This window comes from Myotis nattereri (assembly GCF_964212035.1).
Source record: "Myotis nattereri genome assembly, chromosome: 2".
Lineage (NCBI taxonomy): Eukaryota > Metazoa > Chordata > Mammalia > Chiroptera > Vespertilionidae > Myotis > Myotis nattereri.
Window position 1 is genome coordinate 58,509,019 of NC_138076.1, and position 27,245 is coordinate 58,536,263.

General features: G+C 39.1%; 1 protein-coding gene across 5 annotated transcripts in view; it reads left to right on the forward strand.

Annotated features, from left to right (window-relative positions):
- MYCBP2 (MYC binding protein 2) overlaps nucleotides 1–27,245 on the forward strand; it is a 310,493-nt gene that overhangs the window by 137,762 nt on the left and 145,486 nt on the right. For all 5 annotated transcript variants that reach the window (XM_081083308.1, XM_081083309.1, XM_081083312.1 and 2 more), the window contains exons 22-33: nucleotides 5,755–5,959; nucleotides 7,071–7,224; nucleotides 10,597–10,769; nucleotides 11,928–12,053; nucleotides 12,141–12,268; nucleotides 16,241–16,332; nucleotides 17,068–17,202; nucleotides 17,943–18,026; nucleotides 19,316–19,412; nucleotides 22,293–22,485; nucleotides 23,079–23,353; nucleotides 26,583–26,804. In XM_081083308.1, the coding sequence (XP_080939434.1) occupies nucleotides 5,755–5,959; nucleotides 7,071–7,224; nucleotides 10,597–10,769; nucleotides 11,928–12,053; nucleotides 12,141–12,268; nucleotides 16,241–16,332; nucleotides 17,068–17,202; nucleotides 17,943–18,026; nucleotides 19,316–19,412; nucleotides 22,293–22,485; nucleotides 23,079–23,353; nucleotides 26,583–26,804 (1,884 nt within the window). The remainder of the gene's footprint in view (nucleotides 1–5,754; nucleotides 5,960–7,070; nucleotides 7,225–10,596; nucleotides 10,770–11,927; nucleotides 12,054–12,140; nucleotides 12,269–16,240; nucleotides 16,333–17,067; nucleotides 17,203–17,942; nucleotides 18,027–19,315; nucleotides 19,413–22,292; nucleotides 22,486–23,078; nucleotides 23,354–26,582; nucleotides 26,805–27,245) is intronic.

The window sequence follows — 27,245 nt, forward strand, 5'->3', positions numbered from 1 at the left end:
GTCCTTGGGATGCAGTTTGCAACTCTTGATTATTTAAAAATTTTTAATGTGAACTTTAAAAAAATATTTTATTTGGAAATTATTTTAAGCATATAAAAAGGTTGTTTAGTTCCTCTAGTTATGTCCCTGGCAATTTTGAGCTGCTGCCTTTGTGCTGGGAGTGAGTTTATGAGCGAGCGACTTCATGGGCCAGCCCTTTAAGGGGAGCATCTCAGTCTCCGACAGCCCTTTGTCTTTCTCAGATGTAACCCCCAGTGGTCTGACAGCCAAATGTTATGGCTAGTTCCTGGGCTGGGGAGCCCAGTTTGAGGCTGAAAGCTCTGAAGCTGTTATCCCTCCTGATTCTTTTTTTAAAAAAATTATTTCTTTATTGATTTCAGAGAAAAAGGGAGAGGGAGAGAGAGAGAAACATTAATGATGAGAGAGAATAATTGATTGGCTGCCTCCTGCACACCCCCTACTGGGGATGGAGCCCACAACCTAGGCAAGTGCCCTTGGCTGGAATTGAACCAGCTGACGCTCTATCTACTGAGCCAAACTGGCTAGGGCCCTCCTGATTCTTAATCGCCACACTGTGGGTGTGGGACCTGCCCAGTCTGCATCTCCACCCCTCCTACCAGTCTAGATATGGTTTCTTCTTTTTATCCTTAGTTATAGGGACTCTGTTCAGCTAGTCTTCAGGTGGTTCTCAGTGTTAGTTGTTTTAGAATCCTATCTAATAAAGAGGGAATATGCTAAGTGACCCTCACGCCGTCGCAAAAATGGTGGCACCCACAGCCAGTAAGGAGGGAATGTGCTAATTGACTGCCATGCCCTCAAAGATGGCAGCACTCACAGCCACAAGATGGTGGCATCCAGTCCCCTCAACCCCGCCAGGGTGGCAGGCGTGTGGCAAGGCCGGGCCCACCCCCAGGCGAGCCCAGCCGCTCCACGCGCCTGCCTCCAGAGTCCCCCAGCCCCCTCAGCCCTCCAGCCTCCCAGGGCCACCTGAGGTGCAGGTAAGCCTCAGATGGCAGCTGCTCAGCCGCCCAGGGCCACCCAAGGCTCAGGTAACCAGGGCCGGACGAGGTTTGTGCTGCCGGCAGTGGCAGCAGCAGAGGTGTGATGGGGGCGTCGCCTTCCCCTGATCGCCAGGTCGCCTCCCACCCCTGAGGGCTCCCGGACTGTGAGAGGGGGCAGGCCTGGCTGAGGGACCCCCTCCAGTGCATGAATTTTCATGCAACGGGCCTCTAGTTTAGTTATAATTTTGATGTGGTCATGGGAGAAAGCTAGCTCAGAGTTTACTTTCTCTGCCATTTTGACTGGAAGTCTCAAGATCTCTCTCTTTTTTTTACATCTACATTATACTCCACTGTGAATATATACTATAGTTTTTTCAATTAATTTTTTATATAGTTAAAGGACAAAATTTTATTCAGGGGTCTGAAAATTTGCAAATCATAAAACAGGAGCAGGTAACACCCAGAGTATTTTGAAGGGAAGAGAAAAATTGACAGTTTTTATAGTAAAAAATACATTTTGAAATGAGTAGTCCTATAGTCTTAGCTTCTGGATTAGTTTTAGATTGTAATCTTCCAGATATCTGGTGGTATGGACACATGAACATTCTTTCCTAAATTCTTCAGAGCATAATCTTTAGGATTTATATACTAGTACATATCTCCAGGAATTGATATACACCGGAAAAGTTCAAAAGTTTATGTCTTTGGGCTACTTATCTACACTAATAAAAGAGAAACATGGTAATTGGCGTATGACCGCTACCCTTCCCATTGGCTAATCAGCAAGATATGCAAATTAACTGTCAGCCAAGATGGCGGCCGGCAGCCAGGCAGCTTGAAACTAACATGAGGCTTGCTTGCTTCAGTGACAGAGGACTCCAACGTTCCCCGCCAGCTGCTGCAGGCCTCTGAGCCTGCAGTTTGAAACATTGTAACAAATATAGAAGCTAAACAAAACCTCAGAAACCAGCTTTCAGCCAACTGGGATCTCAGAGCTGGAGTTGATAAAGAGTTTCGAGAACCGAAACAAACCAGATACCTGCTTTCAGGAGCGGAGGCCTAAGACTGGAGTCTCAGAGCTAAAGCTGGCCCAGAATAAAAAAAGAAAAAAAGGAGCAGTTGGGAGCTTCAGTCCCAGCCTGAAAACAGCCCTCAGCCACTCACCCAGACTGGCCAGGCACCCCAGTGGGGAACCCCACACTGAAGGGTGTGTGACCAGCTGCAAACAGCCATCATCCCCTCATCCAGGCTGGCCAGGCACCCCAGTGGGGACCCCCACCCTGATCCAGGACACCCTTCAGGGCAAACCAGCCGGCCCCCAACCATGCACCAGGCCTCTATTCTATATAGTAAAAGGGTAATATGCCTCCCAGCACTGGGATCAGTGGAGCTGAGAGGCCTCCCGGCACCAGGATCAGTGTGACAGGGGGCAGCGCCCAAACACCCTGATTGCCCTGCGGCTCTGTGTGTGACAGGGAGCAGGGCCACAACCTCCCTATCAGCCTTGCTCTGTTCGTGACAGGTGAAGGCGCCCCAACCCCCTGATCGGCCCTGCTCTGTGGGTGATAGAGGGCGGCGCCCCAACCTCCTGATCCGCCCTGCTCTGTGTGTGACAGGGGCCGGTGCCCCAACTCCCGTATCGGCCCTACTCTGTGAATGACAGGGGGGAGCTCCCCAACCCCCTGAAGGGCCCTGCTCTGTGCGTGACAGGGGGGAGCTCCCCAACACCCTGATGGGCCCTACTCATTGCCTGACAGGGAGCAGCGCCCCAACCCCCTGATTGGCCCTGCTCTGTGCATGACAGGGGGTGGCACCACAACCTCCCCATCGACTCTGCCTTGAGTGTGAAAGGGGGCGGTGCCCCAACCCCCCAATCAGCCCTACCCTGAGTGTGACTGAGGGTGGCATCGCAACCTCCCAATCCGCCCTGCTCTGTGCATGACAGGGGGCGGCGCCCCAACTCCCCAATCGGCCCTGCTCTGAGCCCAACCAGGGGCTGCAACTAGGGATTGGGCCTGCCCTCTGCCACGTGGGAGCAGGCCTAAGCCAGCAGGTCGTTATCTCCTAAGGGGTCCCAGACTGCGAGAGGGCACAGGCCGGGCTGAAGGTGCACAAATTTTTGTGCACCGGGCCTCTAGTACTACCTAATAAAAGAGAAACATGGTAATTGGCGTACAACCGCTACCCTTCCCATTGGCTAATCAGCAAGATATGCAAATTAACTGCCAGCCAAGATGGCGGCCGGCAGCCAGGCAGCTTGAAACTAACGTGAGTCTTGCTTGCTTCAGTGACGGAGGACTCCAATGTTCCCCGCCTGTCTTGCTGGCCTCTGAGCTTGCAGTTTAAGAAACATTGTAACAAATATAGAAGCTAAACAAAAGCCCAGAAAACTGCTTTCAGCCAGCCGGGATCTCAGAGCTGGAGTTGATACAGTGTTTCGATTATAGAACCCAAACAAACCTGATACCTGCTTTCAGCAGCAGAGGCCTCAAAGCTGGAGCCAGAGCCAAAGCTGGCCCAGGAAAAAAAAAAAAGGAAAAAAATGGAGCAGTTGGGAGCTTCAATCACCCGCCAGCCTGAAAACAGCCATCAGCACCTCACCCAGACTGGCCAGGCACCCCCACCCTGATCCAGGACACCCTTCAGAGCAAACGAGCCGGCCCCCACCCGTGCACCGGGCCTCTATCCTATATAGTAAAAGGGTATTATGCCTCCCAGCACCAGGATCAGTGGAGCCGAGAGGCCTCCCGGTACCGGGATCAGCGTGACTGGGTGCAGCGCCCAAACCCCCTGATCGCCCTGTGGCTCTGTGTGTGACGGGGTGGGGCCACAACCTCCCTATCTGACCTGCTCTGTTCGGGACAGGGGAAGACGCCCCAACCCCCTAATTAGCCCTGCTCTGTGCCTGATAGGAGGGAGCTCCCCAACCCCCTGATCGCCCTGCAGCTCTGTGTGTGACAGGGTGCGGCGCCCCAACCCCCTGATCGGCCCTGCTTTGTGGGTGATTGAGGGCGGCACCCCAAACTTCCCCCCCCCCATGGGCCCTGCTCTGTGTGTGATGGGGTAGAGCCATAACCTCCCCATTGGCCCTGCCCTGCGTGTGACAGGGTGCGGCACCCCAATCCCCTCATCCGCCCTGCTCTGTGTGTGACAGGGGCCGATGCCCCAACTCCCCTATCAGCCCTACTCTGTGAGTGACAGGGGGGAGCTCCTCAACCCCCTGATGGGCCCTGCTCTGTGCGTGACAGGGTACAGATCCCCAACCCCCCTGATGGGCCCTGCTCTGTGAGTGACAGGGGGCAGCGCTCCAACCCCCTGATTGGCCTACTCTGTGCGTGACGGGGCTCGCGCCGCAACCTCCCCATCGACTCTGCCTTGAATGTGACAGGGGGCGGTGCCCCAACCCCCCAATTGGCCCTACCCTGAGCGTGACTAAGGGTGGCATCGCAACCTCCCAGTCCGCCCTGCTCTGTGCATGATGGGGCGGCGCCCCAACTCCCCAATCGGTCCTGCTCTGAGCCCGACCATGGGCTGCACCTAGGGATTGGGCCTGCCTTCTGCCACCCGGGAGCAGGCCTAAGCCGGCAGGTGGTTATCTCCGGAGGGGTCCCAGACTGCAAGAGGGCACCAGCCGGCTTGAGGGATCCCCTCCTCCCCCCCCCCCCTCGAGTGCACAAATTTTTGTGCACCGGGCCTCCAGTAGTTTATAATTCCCATTACTTGTAAATATCCCTGGGTACTATGATGCAGCATTTTCTGCCCTCCAGAGGATTTTTGGAAGAGGGACACTATGGGGAGAGAGAAAGATCCTGTGCCAGGGGGTGGATAAATATTTACCAATCCATCTACATTCTTTTACAGCTAGTAGCATAGAGGAATTTCCTATTACTTTTCAATTAAGTTCTTACCAAACCAGGTACATGTAGACAGCAAATAAGTGAATTAGCAGTTATTTGCTTAAGACATCATACCTTACTGTTGATTCTGTTGTTTGTATTGAACCATAAATTAAATGACATGATAATGTGAAAATGTACTTTTCTAGTTGTATTCACAGTTGTGGTATTTTTTATTTTGGTCTTTTACTCAAGTGTTTCCAGATTGTGTGAATTCAATAGATTTTCTGTAATGCTGTCAACATAAAATGTCAAAGTGATTTTTTAAATGTGCTATTCGTAATACTAATTTTTAAATATATTATGCATTTATATTCTTTTCATTTAAATATAAATGAAGACAGTCACAGTATTTCAAGGAGATTCTTACATGAAAAAGTATTTCAAGTTTGTTATTATTTTTTTAATAATACACTTTGTGCCTGGCCAGCATGGCTCAGTGGTTGAGCATCTATCTCTGAACCAGGAGGTTGATGGTTTGATTCCTGGTCAGGGCACATGCCCAGGTTGTGAGCTCGATCTCCCGTAGGGGGCATGCAGGAGGCAGCCAATCAATGATTCTCTCTCATCATTAATGTTTCTATCTCTCTCCCTCTTCCTTCCTCTCTGAAATCAATAAAAATATGTTTAAAAAATAATACAGTTTGATTTCTTAGCAGAAGAATTCTAGGAATAATAAAAATTATTTTATACCTTTATGAATATTTGGTATAAATTTCACATGAATTTATTTTAAAAATTAACAATTGATGACTAATAATGTCTTATAGAGCTGTTTTTAACTACTGTCTCACTTTATAAAAATTATAGATTGTTTGTTCAGTAATGTTGTTAATATGGTGCATTTAATCTTTTAGAAAGGACAGCTGGGCAGACCAATTCTGGATGTGCCATATTGGAATGCAAAACCAGCTCCCATGCCTAACATTGGATCAAAATATGGAAGAAAAGCTACCTGGATAGGTGCAAGTGGGGACCAGACTTTCTTACGAATTGATGAAGCACTTATTAATTCTCATGTGCTTGCTACATCAGAAATTTTTGCCAGTAAACACATAATAGGTAATACCCAAAACAAACTGACATCCCCACTGTAAATCCTGTCTTGATTAATAGTAAATGGTTCATTTTTCCCTATTATGAGATATAATCTTATAGCTTTTTTGTTTTCTTTCTGTCTGAAGAAATTTAAAAGAAGCTTCTGAGTGTCTTTTTTATATTTGTCTGTTTGCTGGAAGATTGCAATAATTGGGAGATCAAGAAACAAAGTATAAGCTAGAGAGTGGTAGAAATATAAGCTACATTGTAACCTAATTGAAAGGAGGAATTTTTCTATATTGGTTCTTATTAATTATAGAAATTAATTTTAGAGGGTTTCATAAATCAAACTTATCAATCCATACTTGTGTCCATGATATCATCCTATATAATAAAAGCCAAGTGACCAGAAGGACCAGAGACCAGAACTACCACGGCCCCTTACCCCAGTGGGCAGCCCCCCAGTGAGCGGATAGGGACGATCAGGCAGGCAGGCGAACAGTTAGGGGTGATCAGGGAGGCAGGCAGAGTGCTTAGGGGCAGTCAGGCAGACAGAGGTGGTTAGGGGTGATCAGGCAGGCAGAGGTGGTTAGGGACAATCAGGCAGGCAGGCGAGTGGTTAGGGTCAATTAGGCATGTAGGCAGAGGCGGTTAGGGACGATTGGGCAGGCAAGTGAGTGGTTAGGGGTGATCAGGCAGGCAGGTGAATGGTTAGGGGCGATCAGGCAGGCAAGTGAGCAGTTAGGAGCCAGTGTCCTGGATTGCAAGAGTGATGTCTGGCAGTTGGACATCCCCTGAGAGGCCTTGGATTTTGAGAGGGTGCAGGCCGGGTTGAGGGCCTCCCCCTCTGCCCCTCTCCCCCACCCCTCTCCCCTGGTGCATGAATTTCATGCACCGGGCCTCTAGTTAATTATATAATAGAGTAGTATAGTGTAGAAATTAACAGCATGTGTTGTAGATTTAGACAGCCTGAGATTTTAGTCCTAATTCTGCTATTTAAAGGTTTTTAGTTATTTAACCTCTTTAAGTTTCAGTTTCTTCATCTGTAAAATGGAGAAAATAATAATACTTATATAAGTTGGGGAAATATAAAAAAGTAATGCATCTTTAAAATATGTAAATATTTTTTCTCAAGGCTTGGTACCTGCTTCTATGTCAGAACCTCCTCCATTTAAATGTCTTCTGATAAATAAAGTGGATGGGAGTTGTAAAACGTTTAATGACTCTGAACAAGAGGATCTGCAAGGATTTGGTGTGTGTCTTGATCCTGTATATGATGTCATTTGGAGGTAAGCTTCTCTGTTTATAAACTAGAGAAGTAAATAAATTTTGATCAAATTCCTTTCTTGTGGTACTATGAAATTTATGTATGGATAGATTTTTCATACCTGAGAACTCCTGTTTAACTATTAACTACACTTTTATCATAGTGATTCATAGGGACCTTTACAGTATAGTGCAGGGGTGGGCAAACTTTTTGACTCGAGGGCCGCAATGGGTTCTTAAACTGGACCGGAGGGCCGGAACAAAAGCATGGATGGAGTGTTTGTGTGAACTAATATAAATTCAAAGTAAACATCATTACATAAAAGGGTACGGTCTTTTTTTTTTTTTTAGTTTTATTCATTTCAAATGGGCCGGATCCGGCCCGCGGGCCGTAGTTTGCCCACGGCTGGTATAGTGTAGACTAAGAGCAAGTGTTCTGGGCCAAACTGCCTAAAGGTGTATTCCAGCTTCATAATTTACTTTCTGTGTGCCTTTGGAAAAGTTATTGTGACTCTGTGTTCATCACTTTTTTCACTGATAAAATAACTAGTGTCCTGATGCACGAAAATTCATGCAAGAGTAGGCCTTCCTTCCCCCAGCTGCTGGCACCGGCTTCCCTCCGGGACCCGGGATGCCAGCACCGGCTTTCCTTGGGCACCCAGGACCCGGGCTTCCCTCCCTCCACTGCCCGCAGGCACCCGGGGCTGCGGGCGGCTTTCCCCGGGCCAGGCCCTGGCTTTGTCAGGAAGGATGTCAGGAAGACACCTGGTCTGTCTGGTCTAATTAGCATGTTACCCTTTTTTAGTATAGATAATAGTCAGTCTACCTCCTAGATTGGTATGAGAATTGGGGAACTTAAAACAGAGGCACATAGTAAGTGCTGTAGAAGTGTTTGCTACTGTCTTTATAATTAGAAGTTTTACTTTCAAGAGTTCTGTTGTTTATTTTAGTCTTTCAGGAATGTTATCTAAAATTGTATAGAATTCAATGTTTATTGATGCCATAAATATCTAACTGTTACTAACTGTAGCAGTAATTATGCAAAGACATTCAAGAATAAGATATGAGCTTGCCCTTCAGGAATGTACATAACCAAATTCCCATATTAGTAGAGAAATATGCAGGGTTATTAAACTCTAGAAATTATAAAAAATGGAGAGGTGGATATAGGTACTCAAGAAATTATATTGCATTTGTTTATGATTTATTATGGCTCTTTATATACAAAATGAGTAAAGAAAAGAATTATCCTCAGAAGTTTTAGCTTTGAATGCTATAGGAAGTGTACCCTGCCATTACCAGAGTGGCTCATCAAAGCATTTACTATTTTTTGCCCCTCTTGCTTAGTTTATTTGGCCTGCATAGTTTAGTAGGCCAGAATTCAGATAAGTTGAAAGGTCGAAGTGGTATGAGTGAGGAGGGGGAAAGACTTTTTCATCATCTTCCTTCTGCCCGTGACTGCTTTCACTTCTATCAGTCCACCAAGAGGGATGTTTTTTTTATCAGTCCTGAGGCCTGCATTCAGAGTGAAGGATTACAGTGCTCCCCAGGTTGCTGATCAGCTTACTATCTCATTTGGGCATTTCATTGGAAGTTCTGGAGGCCAGAATTGAATTGGGTAGTGCTTTTGGATCTCCCTGGAAGCTTTATACAATATAAATTAAATAACAAGAGACTAGAGGTGAGTCATGTGTAGTAATTCTTATGAAGACAATGAGGTACTAAGAACCAAAATTAGAGTGTTTACAGTGCAATAGAATGGATAGAATGGCGGGGATAGAGAGGCGAATTGTGTACAGATAGAACTATTTACTGATTAGAAGTCAATATACAAGAGATTTAGTTTTATTTTCTATATTCCTTATATGTTTTATTTTTAAATGAAGTAAATTTGCATTAACAAAAAGTAAAAATTGGCAGTTTTCAATTTTTTTCTAGGTACATTCACTAAATTAGAAATGCATTCTCTGAACTAGAGATTATAGAACTAAGGTTCTAAACAGCCATTTCCCTGGGGTCTTAGCAGAACTCTGAAGTGTGAAGTGCAGTGCCCAGTTAGTTGAACCTTGCCTTTTTCACAAATGGTGGCAGCAATGGGACAGATGATCTTAAATACCTTGCCAGGTCCTTGATCCAAAATAGATATTAAAAGATGAAGGACAGTCTTCTCCATGTTCTAGTAAACTAGCTAGAATGTGTTTTTCTTTCATTAGGATCAGACTTCCATTTTATTATCCTAACTTCTGGCTGCTTTGTGTTTTTTAGTAGTGTGTTTTTGTTTTACAGCTCTTAAGGCATTTTGGATTTCTTATAATTTTTACTAGAGGCCCGATGCACGAAATTTACGCAAGAGTAGGACTTTGCAGCCCCGGCTGCCTCGGCCCTTGCAGCCCTGGCTTCATCCAGAAGGGGTGTTCCACTGTTAGGCCATTTGGTCAATTTGCATATTACAAATCGCTTTTATTATTATAGACTAGTGGTCTGGTGTATGAAATTCATGCACGGGTGTGGCGGGGAGCTGTGTCCCTCAGCCCAGACTGCATCTTCTCCAATCTGGGACCCCTCGGGGGGTGTTCGACTGCTGGTTTAGGCCCAAACCAGCAGCTGGACGTCCCTCTCGCAATTCGGGACCGCTGGCTCCTAACCACTCACCTGCCTGCCTGTCTAATCGCCCCTAACCACTTTGCCTGCTGGCCTGATCGCACCCAACTGCCCCCCCCCCCCCGCCAGCCTGCTTGCCCCCAACTGCCACCCCCTGCCGGCCTGCTTGCCCCTACCTACCACCCCCTGCTCACCCCCAACAGCCCTCCCCTGCTGGCCTGATCACCCCTAACCACCTCTGCCTTGGCCCGACCACCATGGCTTTGTCTGGAAAGATGTCCAGAAGGTTTCCCTGAAGGTCTCCCTGTCTAATTAGCATATTACCCTTTTATTAGTATAGATTGCAGCTTTACTGTTAGTAGAGTTGAACATCTGCATAATTCTGTTTGTGCTTGCTTTTTGAGAACAGCATTCCATGTCTTTTGACCACCTTTGATTGTCTCTTACTGGCTTTCAGGAGCTCTTATAATTGTTGATATTGTTTTACCTCATATTTTCTTTTGACATGTCCTTTGTCTTTCAACTTTTAAAATGGAATTTTTATTGTACACATGCTTCATATCTATATGTATGCATCAGTTAAGTATATTCCTGAAGTATTGTGATCTATATTACTATTTTGTTTAAATTGTTTTACTTATAAGTGGCATAAGTTCTTTATATGTTTACTTCAGATATGGAAAATAATGAGCTATATTTGTCCTGTTTAAACTGCCTTATTCTCTTTGTATCATCAATTACGTTTTACAAATGAAACTGTATGTTGAGGTGCTGTAATTATTCTCTCTTGAAAGGTTTCGACCAAATACTAGAGAACTGTGGTGTTACAATGCAGTGGTTGCTGATGCCAGACTTCCTTCTGCAACAGACATGCAGTCCAGATGCAGCATTCTAAGTCCTGAACTTGCATTACCAACAGGATCAAGGGCTCTCACCACCCGATCTCATGCAGCTTTGCACATTCTAGGTAGGGTTGCTATACGATGATCAGATAATTTTAGCTAATTTTCATTGTGTGCCGAGTATTTTTAAAGAGAATTTAATTTTGTATATTATTTTGTCATGTTTGTTATACATTATGCTAGATGTAAAATAGGTTATATCCTATTAAGAGATTTATCCTACAGAAAACAATACCTCAAACTTGTACCAACACCATGAAAGATTCATATATACCAAATATAAAGCAGCCTGGATATAATTTTCCAATATAACTATTGTAGATTTTTAAAACTAACTTTAGCTCAACCCAAATACATAAAGTTTAGAGATCTACACTGGATATTCAAATGTAAAAGTATATTTAATTTATATACATTATTTTAAATTCTATAAAATATTAATTTTATAGATTACTTCTCTTTATACAATACAGTTTTCCACAGCACATCAACTTCATTTCTATTTAATTAATTTGGGATATAGCATTCTCTCTCTCTTTATATACATGTATGTGTGTGTGCATATATATGTATATATATGTTTATATGTATGTGTGTGTGTGTGTGTGTGTATATATACACACACACACACACACACACATATACACATACACGCTGTTGTGGAAATTTTTTACTTTTACACATAACTGCTTATTCCATTTCTTTAAAAATACCCTTAAAAAGATTCAATTATGTTTACGTAGAATTTTCAATTGTGAAATCGTATTTCTAAGCATAATTACTAGATCACAAATATAATTGCTTGCTTTTTTCACAAATTTCATCTGTTAACCATTGTGAACATCCAGAACTACCATCAGTTGAAGTTATCTCAGACTAATGTGTCTTCTTCAAATAGTATTTTAAAATGAAACTAAAATAATTCAGAGTTTCATAAAAGGAAGAAGTTTGTAAGGACTCAGAGATTAAGCAATTTCATCTTTTCAGGGATACGATTTTGTGCAGTAAATTGTCATACCATGTATTTTTAAATATAATAATGACCCAATGGAGAGTGTTTATTCATTGCATATGTCCATGAAATGCTGTTCAACGCTTTGAATACATTTTTTGAGCACACTTACAGTTTATTATTTTAATTTATCCCCTATAGTATCTCATCTCATTAATATAATGGGAGATTATAACTTCAAGGAATTGAATGCTTACTTACTTGTTTTTAGGTTGTCTTGATACCTTGGCAACTATGCAGGATTTAAAAATGGGTGTTGCAAGTACGGAGGAGGAGACTCAAGCAGTAATGAAGGTTTACTCCAAAGAAGATTATAGTGTAGTGAACAGGTTTGAAAGTATGTATATTTACATTTAGGAGATATTGTCTTCTAACTGAAATATGTCTGACTATTTTAAAACATGAATCGTCTTTTTTTTTTTAGGTCATGGAGGGGGCTGGGGTTACTCTGCTCATTCAGTAGAAGCTATACGTTTTAGTGCTGACACTGACATTTTACTTGGTGGTCTTGGTCTGTTTGGTGGTAGAGGAGAATATACTGCTAAAATTAAGGTAAGCAGTTCATTGACACTGTTACCTTTTTTGTTTAAAGATGTTTTGACTTGGTTCATTCTTTTCATATTGCTTTCGTTTAAAAAGGACTTGCAGAAACTGGTAAAATCTATAAGTATTAATACTTTATATACTACTAAAATCTTATGTATAATAATACTAAGTCATTCATTAAAAACTTAAAAGTTAAGTAAGAAGGGATCAAATAAGTGGAAGATGATTTTTTTAATAGCCTTGCTGGATATAGTAATGTTGGTTTCAGATACTTGCTTTTCATTACCTTGAATACTTCATGCCATTCCCTTCTGGCCTGTAGAGTTTCTGATGAGAAATCACTTATAACCTTGTAGGAGCTCCTTTGTAGGTAACCAACTGCTTTTCTTTTGCTGCCTTTAAGATTCTCTCTCTGTCTTTAATTTTTGGCATTTTAATTATGATGTGTCTGGGCATAGATCTGTTTGGGCTCTTCTTGTTTGGGACTCTTTGCCTCCTAGACTTGTGTGACGTTTTTCTTCACCAGGTTTGGGATGTTTTCTGCCATTATTTCTTCAAACAGGTTCTCTAGCCCTTGCTCAGTTTCTTCATCTCTTGGTACTTCTCTGGTGCAAATATTGGTATATTTCATGGTGTCCCACAGCTCCCTTAAGCTGTCCTCCTGTTTTTTAATTGTGTGTTTTTTTCTCGTTTTGGTTCTCTGATTGAGTGATTTTCTCTACCCTGTTTCCTAATTCTCTGATATAATCCTTGACTTCCCCTAATCTGCTGTGTATTCCTTCCAATGTATTCTTTATTAGTGCTATGTCATTCTTCATTCCTGACTGGGCTTTTATTTGTTACCATATCTTTTCTCATGCTATTGAGCATCCTTGCTATCATTATTCTAAACTCTGTATCTGATAAAGTTCTTATCTCTATTTCCTTTAGCTCTTCTTCTAGAGAATTTTCTTGTTCTTCAATTTGGGGCTTGTTTTTTTATCTCCCCATTTTGGCTGCCTGTTTGAGTTTGTGTCTGTGTATTAGATAGATCTGCTATGGATCCCCATCTCTAGTGCAGGACAGTGTCAGACACTGTTTGTGACTGGCCCTGAGTACCTTTTTTGGATCTATCAGCAATTCACAGTTGTGGCTCTGTCAGCTGGGACTGGAAACTTTTGGAAAGGACCAATATGTGCACCAGGATCTGCTTTTCCTAGCCCCTAGCCCTCAATTAGATCAGGCAAAAACTCAAAGCCTCCAGAGATCCACATCTCTCTGTTTTCTGATTGTTACTCAGTTTTGATTAGCCTGAGGCTATCCACCACAGGGTGGAGCAAGAGGTTTTCCAACAGGGTGGGGAAATTGCATCTGCCTGCAGGCTGGTTGTTATTCTCAGTCTCTTAATGGGCCTCAGAAACTCCACAGGGTGGGGCAAAGGTGTTTCCAATAGGGTGGAGCAATTGCTTCCCCCTCAGGCAAAACTGCCTGGATGGTAAAGGTCTCTAGAGAAAGGTGTCCTTTGCAGTATGAAGAATGACTCAGCACAAGAAATCAGGGTGTCTGCCTTCTGAGTTCTAACCCCAGACTCTCCAACTCTGGCTTTTGCTCACACCACTCTATTCCACTCTGCCCTCCCTCTGCCAGAGCCCAAGGTGAGCAGCTACAAACCAGATTTTGTGGCTTGGCCCTTTAAGAGGGTGCTTGCATTTCCAGCCCCCATTTTTTGTTTGTATCATTCACCCCTGTATGCCCAGTTCCTAGAACTGTATATATTCAAAGAGATTTGTTAAAAATAAGCAAGGGAGCCAGGTTGGGGCGACTTATTAAGGAGTTTTATATCATGCTGCAAACACAGAAATGAGAAACTGCTACATAACTTTAAGGAAGTATGCTGATCAATTGTTCATTTTAAAACATTAAAAGAAGAAATCCTCAGCTTTGTGGAATATGGGTTAGAGCAAGGAGAGAAAGGACATAAGACTAATTACTTGTTGAGCTATTCTAGCAAGTACCAGTGGATATGGGTGAACCAACCACTTTGGTACCAGGAATAGAGTGGACATAGTGATGGTAGAGAGGTATAGAAAAAGGGAGCATTCCAGGGCTCTTCTCTCAGTAACTAGCAAAGAATGATAGTGCCATTTATCAGAACGTTGAAGGCAGGAGGAGGGAGAGATGAGTCACTTCAGAATGAGTAAGATGGAGCTGCTGAGGGATATCATTGGACTATGGAGATTAAGATCTGCGCTGAAGATGGATTTCAAATAGTCCTATATAATAAAAGCCCAGCAACCGAAATGGCGGAATGACCAGAGACCAGAATGACCACTGCCCCTTGCCCCAGCCAGCCCCGCCCCTCAGGAGAACCTCACCCCAATCGGGGGCATGGCTGCCTGGCAAACCATCCCCGGCCCCTGGTGCCCCAGCGGGGACCCCCACCCTGACCGGGGGTGCGGGCAGCCCCTTGCTCCTGCCAGCCCCGCCCTTCAGCAAGGACCCCAACCCCAATCCAGCGCCCCCATCAGGGCAGGCCGGCCAGCCCCCACCCATGCACTGGGCCTCTATCCTATATAATAAAAAGGGTAATATGCAAATTGACCCTAACAGCAGAATAATCAGAACGACCACTCAACCAGTCACTGTGAGGCACACTGACCACCTTTCTGTCCCTTTCCCTGGCCAGTGGGCTCTGATCGCCCAATGGTGAACATGGAACCGGGGGTGGATGGCAGGGGACCTGGGTGGTGCCAGGCCAAAGCCCCCACCCCACTAGTCGCCCCACACACAGGGGGCAGGGCCGGTGAGCAGGCAGGAACGACTGACTTCTTAGTCCCTTCCCCCAGCCGTCAAGCTCCGATTGCCCAATAGCAAATGGGGATCTGGGGAGGGTGGCGGCATGGGGTGGGGCCGGCGAGTGGGTGGAACGGCTGACCTCTCGGTTCCTCCCCCCGGCTCCAATCACCCAATGGAAAACTGGGAACCAGGGGTGGGTGGCGGCAGGGGGTGGGGCCAGCTACAGGTAGCTGGGGAAGATTGCAGGCCAGGCCTAGGGATCGTACCTGTGCACGGATTTGTGCGTCAGGCCTCTAGTTAGCATATAATTGAAAAATCAAGACATGCACACAATAATTGTGCAGTAAATTTTAATACTCCTTTCTTTTCCTTCTGAGTATTTTATCCACCTTTCTTATAGTTTGCCTGCTATAATTCTTCAGAGAAATAGGGAGTTTTTTATATGTATTAGTTCATTAAAAAAATAAACTCTTCCTCATAATTCTCTAATTTTACTTGATCTCATAACCTTTGCTAATTTGATATCTTCTCTTTTATTCCTTTTCAGAAACTCTGTGTCCTCTCCTTTTTTTATAACCATTTTATTCACACTCTTCATATTATTTTGAACTGTTTTTTCATTACTTATGTTTTTAAGGATTTTTATTTTCTATTATTCCTCTCTCTCTCCATAGCTAACATTTTCTAGCCTTTTTTGCTGGGCATTTTTCTGAGCATTTTCCCACAAATATTATTCCATTTAATTTTCACAGTTATTATAGAAGTAGGCTGTGTTAGTATCCATCTCTTTTTTATGGATAAGAAAACTGGTTCCTAGGATCTCTCAGCTAGTAAATGTTGAAGCAAGATTCAACCTCACTTAGATATATACTTTGGTTGAGTGCTCTCTTTCAAATTATAAACTTCTCTCCTTCAGAGGTTTATATTTGGTACAGAACTCTTTGGAGCACTTGACATTATTAAATAGATGAATATATAAGGAAGGAAAATCGATTAATATAGACTGTAAGTCATGGTATGTGTTTCTTGACTTAATTATATATGTCTGTGTATTTTACTTAATAACGTTTAAAAATAGGTACTCTGATTTTTCACATTTTGTGGTGTCCAGAAAATATTGACACATGCAAAATTATGAGCATATTATTCAGCAGATTTATGTGACGAAAGATTGAGCACAGTATGTTTTTCCCCTTTCCCCAGCTGTTTGAGTTGGGTCCTGATGGAGGAGATCATGAAACTGATGGAGACCTTCTTGCAGAGACTGATGTGCTGGCTTATGACTGTGCTGCTAGGTAATGATTTCTTCATTATTCAGTGTAGTCCTTTCAGATACTTAATGTGAAAAATTCATTACAAATAAGTAAACATAATTTCAACAGGAAGTTTTAAGTAATCAGTGATCACATACTTGAGAAATTAAATTATATATTAGATAATGTGTTGCTTTTAACAATGCTGCATTAAAAATAATAGTATTTCTGCAGTGAAGATAAGATGAAAATATTATACATACATTTTGCACACTTTATTTTTATGCATTGCTTAGAAAACACAATATGCTAACGTTCTATTGATGCGATACAATTACTTACTACTTAACATTATATGTATAGTGTCAAATAGACATACTGGGCCATAATTCAGATCAACTGTATACTCTAACGTCATGCATATGATATCTGCTTAATTATAACACACTTGGAGGGAGGTAGTCGACTTTACTGGGTTTTTAATTTTAAACAATTTTTAAAAATTTGGTCTTATTTTAATATAAAAGTTTTATAGCACTTAAGCAAGTTTTAGAATTCAAGATGGAGGAGGAAGAAATGTCATGTTATGACCACAACACAAGTAAATATTATTTGTGTTCTTGTCTAGGCATTTTTAAATAAAGGGTTTTAAATACTTGACACAGGTCTTACAATGCAATGGATTTCATGTTTTATTTATAAAGGATTTTAAAAACAAATGTTTGTAGTGGAAATGCAAAGGCATTGTTTTTGACTCACTATTTTTTTTTTTCGCAGAGAAAAATACGCAATGATGTTTGATGAACCAGTTCTTCTGCAAGCTGGGTGGTGGTACGTAGCCTGGGCTCGAGTGTCAGGACCCAGCAGTGACTGTGGATCTCATGGACAAGCTTCTATCACCACAGATGATGGGTAAGTGGAATGTTTAAGTGTTCCTTAAGCAGCTCTCATTTTTGCTAGTGGAATATTGTTTAGAAATCTCAGAAATTTTTTTGGTAGGATAAAATCTTAGTAAGGCTAGAGGATAATATGACTTCTAAAATTAAATTCATATAATCTTATGCCAAATTAAAGTCTAGACCAGTGATGGCGAACCTTTTGAGCTCGGCGTGTCAGCATTTTGAAAAACCCTAACTTAACTCTGGTGCCATGTCACATATAGAAACTTTTTGATATTTGCAACCATAGTAAAACAAAGACTTATGTTTTTGATATTTATTTTATATGTTTAAATGTCATTTAACAAAGAAAAATCAACCAAAAAAATGAGTTCGCATGTCACCTCTGACACGCGTGTCATAGGTTCGCCATCACTGGTCTAGACAGTAAAGGGAGATAATGGCACTGCAATTTTTAGCTCTTGTCAGGTGGCGTTTGTGTTTATTTCTGGGTGTTACATTACTAAATTAGAAATTATATTGAGGAAAGTGACAATGATAGTGAGGAGTTTGGAAACCATAAAAAAAAAGAAATATATATGTGCTATAAAATTTGACAGTGCTTATGAAAAACAGTTTATTAATTGCAAAGCTTCAGTAGTATGAAATGGTATGGTGTTAATAAAATGTTGGGGGAACATTGTTGAATTATTACTTTTAATTAATCCTGAACCATGTTGGTTTTGATATCATTGTTATTTTTTCTCTTCTTAGGGTTGTTTTCCAATTTAAGAGTTCAAAGAAATCAAATAATGGTACAGATGTTAACGCTGGTCAGATACCTCAATTACTATACAGGTATTTAGCATACTTATTGTTAATTAATAAGGTTTATTCTTTTGCTATAATGAACTAGGATCACCATAAAATATATACACATTTGAAGCATTCAGAACATTTTAATATAATAGAAATATGGGTGCATTTAACAAAATCATTTAATGTTTTGTATATTTTAAAATATTTTCTGCATCAAGCTTAATTTTAAATTTTACCTCATAACTCAGATTATTCGTATTATGCCAGTAACATTTTAATGACTTACACAGGGCAGGGCAGATGTAGGTTTACAGTTGTATGTGAAACAGAGTTTATCTTGCATTATTTATTAATTATTATTTTCCATATGAACAACTGAAAACCTACTTTTATCCCACCCTGTATTTTTAATGTCTCTATTATTTTACCAGTTTCATAATGTTGTAAACCAATAAAATTTGTCTTAGAGAAATTAAATTATGGTGTTAGATGGAGACTTTGGAGTAGGCCTGATTTATTTGCTACAGTCTTATGTTTTCTTGCTCATCTTGTGATGCAGTGAACTGGAAAATCCCTTACTGCTGAAAATTTTTACCTTTGCTTGATATATTAAATAATAACTTGCTTATGTATAATATTTATTGTATTTTACCAATATGTAAGAGTTTTAATTACATTATGGTAATTGATACATATATGGAGGCGTATGTCTCCACCTACCTGTAGACATTTACTGCAATAATTTTTAGAATAAAGTATGCAAATAGATATAAAACCTCACTAAAAAATGTCATTCTTACTTTATGTAGTAAAAATCAAAGGAAGTACTTCTAGAACAGTGATTCTCTGTCTCCTATATCTTCCTTTCTAGTAATCACTTCAAGAATCTGGATATGTATAAACTTAATTTACCCAAGAAGGGATTTTTGTTTATTTTTATGCTCTTTATTATAGTTACTATTTGTAATATGTAGTATTATGAACATAACAAGTTGCTGGGTGACTTCTGGGTACACTTGTTGAATAACTTTTAAATAGTAGAATTTAGTAGTGGCATTACTACAGAGCATAGGTTACATATATTGTCTAGTAAGAGATTCTTTACTACCCAGTCTTACAATGTGGGATTTAAATGCTGAAATGCTCAGATGCTAAAAATTTTGCTTAGCATTGGAAAATGTTTTTTAAAAGCCCCATATTGTAATTTTACCTAACAAAAATATTTAAATACATAATTCAATTTTTTATTATTGCAAAAATGTATATTATGAACAGAAAAATGTCATTGGCCTTTGCAGCATAAATTTATGTTTGTCTGCTACCTTCAGACTTCCAACTAGTGATGGCAGCGCTTCAAAAGGCAAACAGCAAACAAGTGAACCGGTACACATTTTAAAGAGATCTTTTGCAAGAACTGTCTCAGTGGTGAGCCATTTTTAAAATTTCAGCTTTTCTGTTCAATGCTCAGTTTCATTTTGATGCTTGAGCATTTAGCCACTCATCTCAGTTGTTATTTCAGCATAGCAATAAGCTTTATGAACTCAGATTTGTTTTTGTATTGGCATTGACAGTCTAGGCCTAATAGCATGCACTTTAAATAATGGGAAAATAGAGATCGTGACTGATTTTAACATGTCTTGCTATTTCTGAAATAACTGGTCAATTTTCTGATAAAGCATGTATGAATGAATATATATGCTGAAAGAGTTAGAAAGTGAAGGATAACTTAAGGGTGGTGTTGACCAAAAAGTTTTATTTTATTGCCTTAGGAAATAGAAGTCTCATATCTAACTCTAGGGACTTTATTGAACTACTTGACATCACCATTCTACATTTAAAGATACAACATGCTATTGGGGCTACCTTTGTAGAATGGAAAGTCAGCATGATGTAATTGAAATATGGTATGTTCAGGAAGTCTTGCTCTTTCATTTATTAGTTGTGGATGCTTACACAACTTATCTGCCTAAATATGTCACAGCATCATTATGAATTTTAATGACATAAGGGATACAAAAATTCTTTTTAAATTGTAAGGCACTATATGACTGATTTACCAATGTAGCTGGTAATCTGTTCTATTAGTAAAAGGCTTTGAGAAATGCTTTTCTTCTTTTTTATTAATTTTTTAAAACAAAATTAATACATATCCCTTGTGAAATAGGGTAGAGTAGGAATAAAACCAAGCCAAATGTATATTAAACTTCCCCCTATAATCACCCTGTTATTACTATATATAACTACTGTTTACATTTTGATGTATATTCTTCCAGACTATATTTTTAGACATACACATACTTATTATTCTGCATATACAATATGCTGTGAACCTTCTTATTTATGTTTGATCATACTTCAGGTTTTGCATTTTCCTTTTTAAAAATTTCATAGTACCAGGGGTCCTCAAACTTTTTAAACGGGGGGCCAGTTCACTGTCCCGCAGACCGTTGGAGGGCCGGACTATAGTTTAAAAAAAAACTAGTCGGCTGCTAAGCAACAGGCAGCGGTGGCAAAAACACCCGGCGGGCCGGATAAATGTTTTCCGCGGGCCGCAGTTAGAGGACCCCTGGATGCTGTGGACATTTGGCCCTATTTTAATCTTTTCTAATGTTTGCATCATATTCCATAATATGGTTGTACAGTAAGTCCTCACTTAATGTTATTGATAATAGGTTCTGCACCTTAAGCTAAATGATGTATAATGAAACCAATTTTACCATAGGCTAATTGATAAAAACAAGAGCTAAGCTCCTACACATCTCATGAATGTTAAAAGAAATGATGTTGAATGAAATGACATTATTTGAAGACCCTCTGTATTCTAAATTATTGGACTTTATTCCTATCAAAGGACTGTTTATTTCTCATTTTTACTATTATATTCATACGTATGTCTTTCAAATTACTTATGCATTTATGTCAACATTTCTACTGGAAGTGTCATTTAAAATTTGGTATATTATGCCGCATTAGCCTTCCAAAAGAGATAGGACAGTTTACAGAGAATGTGCTTTGAATAAAAGAGCACAAGAATTTTGCTACTTGGTAACTTGGATCCTTTTAGTATTATGATCAGTTTGGTATCTTTTGATTCAAATAAGTATCTTTGATTCTGTTGTGAGTGTTTTTTAGTGATCTTTTATTTTGTGCTTAGTAATTTTTTTGTATTTATGTATGAGTGGTTTTATGGTTATTAGGTAATTGAAATCTTTATATAGGAAACTTATAAATCATTTCTTTAAAAGTTAAGGTATAAACTCTTATTCTTGGTATTACTATACGAGAGGATGAGAATTTGGTGGGAGTGAGAGAATAAGTGCTTTTCTTTAAAATTCATCTAGTATCCATTATCATGTAAGCATGATAAAACCTGCAGACCAACTAGAACTACAGGAATGCTCAACCCCCCAAACCCATATTTTGGAATTTTAAAAATATCCAAGTAAGAATTTTTATTATTTTTATAGTCAATTTTTATCTTCTATTAACTTGTTTATCAAGAATTGGCTTAGGTTGTATTGTAAAATTTAATAGGTGGATATAAAATAAGCTTTTTATGTTGTTGATATGCTAAAATGGTTTATTATATTAAAAATTATTTAAGTGTTAAAATACTTTGGGTTTATTTACACATTACTACCTTGAAAATGTAGAGTGTAATTTTCCTTTCAAGTAAACATCCTATATAATAAAAGGCTAATATGCAAATTGTCCCCTTGACCAGGAGTTTGACCCCAGCCAGCCCCGCTCCCGATCGCCCCCCGCACCCCAATCAGAGGCGGGGCTGACTGGCCAACTGCCCACGTCGCCCCCCCCCCCCCCCACTGGCCATGCCCTTGATCTACCCCTCCACCTTGATCGGGGGTGGGGCTGGCCGGCCAAGCACCCATGTTCCCTCCCCCAAGCCAGCCCAGCCCGATGGGCCCCGATTGGGGCAGCCTGGCCAGACCCCATCCATGCACAAATTTGTGCACCAGGCCTCTAATATATTTATAAGTGATTTTCTTTTATTTCTTTACTTCTATGACAAACTAGATAGGTTGGTAGCAGAGAAACTTAGAAATGTATTTTTAAATAAGAAAATATTAAAGAATGTTGTTTTATAGATGCCTAACTACTTTACTATTTTTGTCAAGCTTCAGAGGTGCTCCTAATGGTAATTTAATGAATGAACTAATAAGATGTCTTTTAATTGGTCTACCAAAACCAACAAAAAATGTCAAGTTCAAATAAAGCTTTTGATTTGATTCATCTTATAGTATAATTTGGACTAATTTGTATCTAATTCTTCATGTTTTGGATTAGGAATGTTTTGAGTCATTATTGAGTATTCTTCACTGGAGCTGGACCACCTTAGTCTTAGGAGTTGAAGAACTTAGAGGATTAAAAGGATTCCAGTTTACAGCTACCCTTCTAGATTTGGAGAGACTGCGCTTTGTGGGTACCTGTTGTCTGAGGTTACTGCGTGTCTATACCTGTGAAATTTACCCAGTGTCAGGTATGATCTTTTTTTTAAATGTCTTTGAGGAAAAAATATGTGAGAATTGAGAAGGTTTATGTAGGGATCACCAAGAGTTTAAGATCCCTTGGTGAACACACAATACAATATACAGATGATGTATTATAGAATTGTACACCTGAAACCTATATAATTTTATTAACCAATGTCACTCCAATAAATTCAATTTAAAAAAAGCCCTAACTGCCTCATCTTGCTTCTTAAAAGAGGGGAGAAAGTCAGCTTGCTGGGATGCTTGTAAAGAATAAAATACATGTCATTCCTATAACAAAAAATCATGTTGGACTAAAATTAAATACTCTTAATAAAGTGGTTTTTTAAAAAGGTTCTGTCAAATAGAAATTTTTGAACAACTGATTTGGATTTACATGCTGAAACCAGTGTTTTGTTTATTTTTCTATATAGGTTTTAAAAAGAAATAAATTTGGACCATACTTAATTTCTAAATTGTTTCCTTTCTTGGTTATGAGTACTTATGATTTTTAGTTATATGGGAAATTACATGAATTATATTGAATGTTTTCATGCATATTTATTATTCTATTCAATTAGCAGCCTATTTTTCCTTAAAGCTACAGGAAAAGCAGTTGTAGAAGAAACTAGCAAATTAGCAGAATGTATTGGAAAAACCAGAACTTTGTTAAGGAAAATCTTATCAGAAGGAGTTGATCACTGCATGGTGAAGTTGGATAATGATCCTCAAGGATATCTCAGTCAACCCTTGAGTCTCCTGGAAGCTGTCCTTCAGGAGTGTCATAACACCTTTACTGCCTGCTTCCATTCCTTCTACCCAACCCCTGCCTTGCAGTGGGCTTGCCTTTGTGATCTGCTGAATTGTTTGGATCAGGTAATTTAAGTTTATAAAATGTTAGTTGATATAAAGTAAGTATGGTATACTTACTTAATAAGTACTCTTCACGATAATAAATATCAGTTGCCTCAGTCTTTTAACTTTTATAAAAGGTAAATCAGGAAATCAGTTTGGTATGTGAGATTTAATAATCAATGTTCAAAAAATATTTTTCTATTTGCTTTATTATTATTTTTAGTTATAAAATTGGCAGGCACAATGTGCAGTTGCTGACTTGCTCTTTAAACCTGTGTGTGTGTGTGTGTGTGTGTGTGTGTGTGTGTGTGTGTGTGTGAGAGAGAGAGAGAGAGAGAGAGAGAGAGAGAGAGAGAGAGAACAGTAGTGAGTGAATATGTGAGAGCCAGTACAGTACTAGAAAGGCAGCCCCCACCACTCCATATCTGCAAAACTGTCAGGAGAGAAAGCTGTGAGTGAACTTGCACATTGACATCCGTTCCCTCATAAGGAAACCACAACCCTCATAAATGCATATGCCCCAAATCACAGTTTCAAACCATCTGAGGCAAAACAGTTATAAAACTACAGGGAAAAATAGAAAAATTCACATTGATAGTTGGAGACTTCAATACTGCTTCAGTAATTTATAGAACAACTAGACAAAAAAAAAATCAGTAGGTTTATAGGGATTTGAACAGTACTATCAACCCCCTTGGTCTAAGTGACATTTAAGAAGCAGAATGTGCAAATGCAATATACATATTCTTTCCAACTATATACATAATATTTACAAAGATAGATCATAGATGAAATGGTAAGTCATAAAATGTCTTGGTAAACTTCATAATATTAAAATTTTAAGGGAAATGCTTTCAGAGCACAATAGAATTAAATTTGAAATAAATAGCAAAATATATCAAGAAAAGCACCAAATATTTGGAAAATAGACACATTTTTAAAAACCAATAAATCAAAGAAGAAATCCAAGAAAATTAAAAAATATTTCACACTAAAAGATTAAAATGTAACATAAAAATTTGTAAGAAGTAGCTATAGCATTGCTTATAGAGGAAATGTATGCTTTTACATGCTTACTAGTTAGTATACAAAGAAAGGTTTAAAACCAATGATCTTAGTTTCTACCTTAAGCCAGAAAGAAAAGCAAATCAAATCCAAAGAAAGAAGAAAGTAACAAAGAGAAAGGAAGGAAATAAAGGTAAGGACAGAAATTTGTAAAATAGTAAATAGAGAAAATTAATAAAGTCAAAAGTTGGTTCTTTGAAAATGTAACAAAATTTTAAAACTCCTAGAAAGTCTGATTGAGAGAAAAGAGAAAGAAAAAACATAAAATACCGTTATCAGGAATAAGATAGGAAATATCACTATAGATCCATCAGACATCAAAATGATAAAAAGGGAATATTATGAACAAGTTTATACCAATAAATTATAACTTTGAATAAAAAAAATTCTTGAAAAATATAACTTAAGCAAGTCTTGCGCAATAAGAAAGAGAAAATCTGAATTGCCTTATATCCGTTAAAAATTGAATTCATTATCAAAGACTAATACAAAGAAAATTCCAGGCCTAGATATTGTCATTGGAGAATTCTTTTAAACATATAAGAGAGAAATAATAACAATCTTTTACAAACTCTTTCAGAAAATATAGGAGGCAACACTTCCCAACTAATTCATCAAGTTAGCTTTATCCTGATACCAAAACTTGACAAAGATATTAAAATATTAGGATAGACAAATATTACTCAGAAACATAGATGGAAAAGTTCTTAAAAATATTATCAAATCAAATCGAACAATATAAAAAATGTATCATACCAAGTGAGGTATATCTCAGAAATGCAAGGGTAGATTAATATTCAGAATTCATTGTAATTCACCATATTAACTAAGTAAAGAGGGAAAATTATATGATCTTCTCCATAGATGCAGAAAAAGTAGAGTTGACCCTTGAACAATATGAAGGTTAGGTGGGCTGACCACCCACACAATGGAAAATTGCATGTAACTTAGGTCAGCACTTCAAATACGCAGATTCCCAACTGCAGATTGAAAATAGTATTTAACAAAATTTTATTCAGCGATAAAAATTCAGCAAACTAGGATTTAAGGGAACTTTCTAAATCTAATAAAGAATATCTACAGCTAACATAAAAATTAATGGTGAAATATTTATTGTTTCCCTAAATTTGGGAACAATATACAAGGTATCTATTCTCACCACTCCTACTCAACATTGTACTGGAAGTTATAGAGCCCCCTCTCAAACTCACCCCTCCCACAAAAAAGAAATTCACTGGCATCAATCACCAGGGTATCCTAGCCTAGTGGAAAGGTATTCTAGTAATGACATCTGGGTGGGCAACTTCGTTTTTATTTTATTTAGCCATTTAGATACTGACCTTATTTTTCTTGGCATTTTTAAAAAGTGTTATTGTGGTAAGGACACTTAACATAAGATGTACCCTCTCAACACATATTCAGTGTGCAAGTACAATATTGTTATCTGTAGGTACAATGTTATGTGGCAGATCTCTAGCACTTACCTTTCATAGATAAATGCTGCTGAGTAGACTGACTTTGACAAATATTGGTTTAACATTTAGAATATTGTTTTACTTTTTGCCTGTCTTTGTGACACGTGTTTAATGAACTAAGTAATGTGTGCAGTGCGTACACAAATTCCTTTGTGAATTAGGATATCCTGTGCAGATAACTCTTTAAATCTTTGTTTTAAAATTTTACATGTTTGCTACTACTTTTCCTGAATAAACTGTGCATTGTGATGGCATAATTTTGTGATCTTAGTGAGATGTTAACATTAGTGAAATGTTATAGGAGCACAGAATTACAATTTAATTTATTTGAGGAAAGTAGTTTCAGTGCTTGTTACTGGAAATGCCTCAGATATATACTAATTGGGGCCTTTTTTATGTCTTTGAGAATACTGCTGGACATAACTGTGATTCTGAAGATACAGAAATATATATTAGCTCATTTACTAGAGAACAGGAGTTGATTTTTCTTGACCATATTTAATAGTTTTCCATTGTCGTTGGGTGGTAACTTAAACAACTGTTTAAAAGTATTGGTGTAATATTATTCTGTAACAACACAATTACAATGATTGAACTCAAGAAAATTTTGGTATGATTTAAAATGGTGTTTCCCATTTGTATATCCAGAAACTTGGATTATATTGATGCAGTATTTTTTTTAGTGGGTTACATATTTTTGTTTTTAAAAGGACATTCAAGAAGCAAACTTCAAGACATCAAGTAGTCGACTCCTAGCAGCTGTTATGTCAGCTCTGTGTCACACCTCTGTTAAACTGACTTCTATCTTTCCTATTGCTTATGATGGAGAAGTACTACTACGATCAATTGTTAAACAAGTTAGCACAGAGAATGACTCAACACTAGTTCACCGTTTTCCCCTTTTGGTCGCCCAGATGGAAAAACTCAGCCAGGTAGGTTTTCTAAAATATCTTTTATATTGAAGCAATAAAACTGTCAAATGGAGACATATTTAGCTTAGTGCTTACTCTTCTATATCAGTAAATATATTTACCAAATCATTATGTGTTTCACAAAAAAGACTAAAATTAAGGCAAAAAAAAGTCCCATGTTTACCTATAAATAAGTACTCTTTTTTCTCTAATTTTTTTGAATGATTCTTAACCTATAAGAAATTTAAGAGTGTTATCTAAAGCATTCTGTGTAATTTTTTTGGCTGAACCATTGAAAAATTGCAGATATTATAAAAAAACTTGTATCTTCTAATATATTTTATATTGCCAAGATAGAATTCTAAGGAAATAAATAACTTTTAAAACATTTTCTATAACATTTTGTTACATTAAAATAAGCATTACAAAACAATAGTCATAGAACATTCTTTATAATTTTTA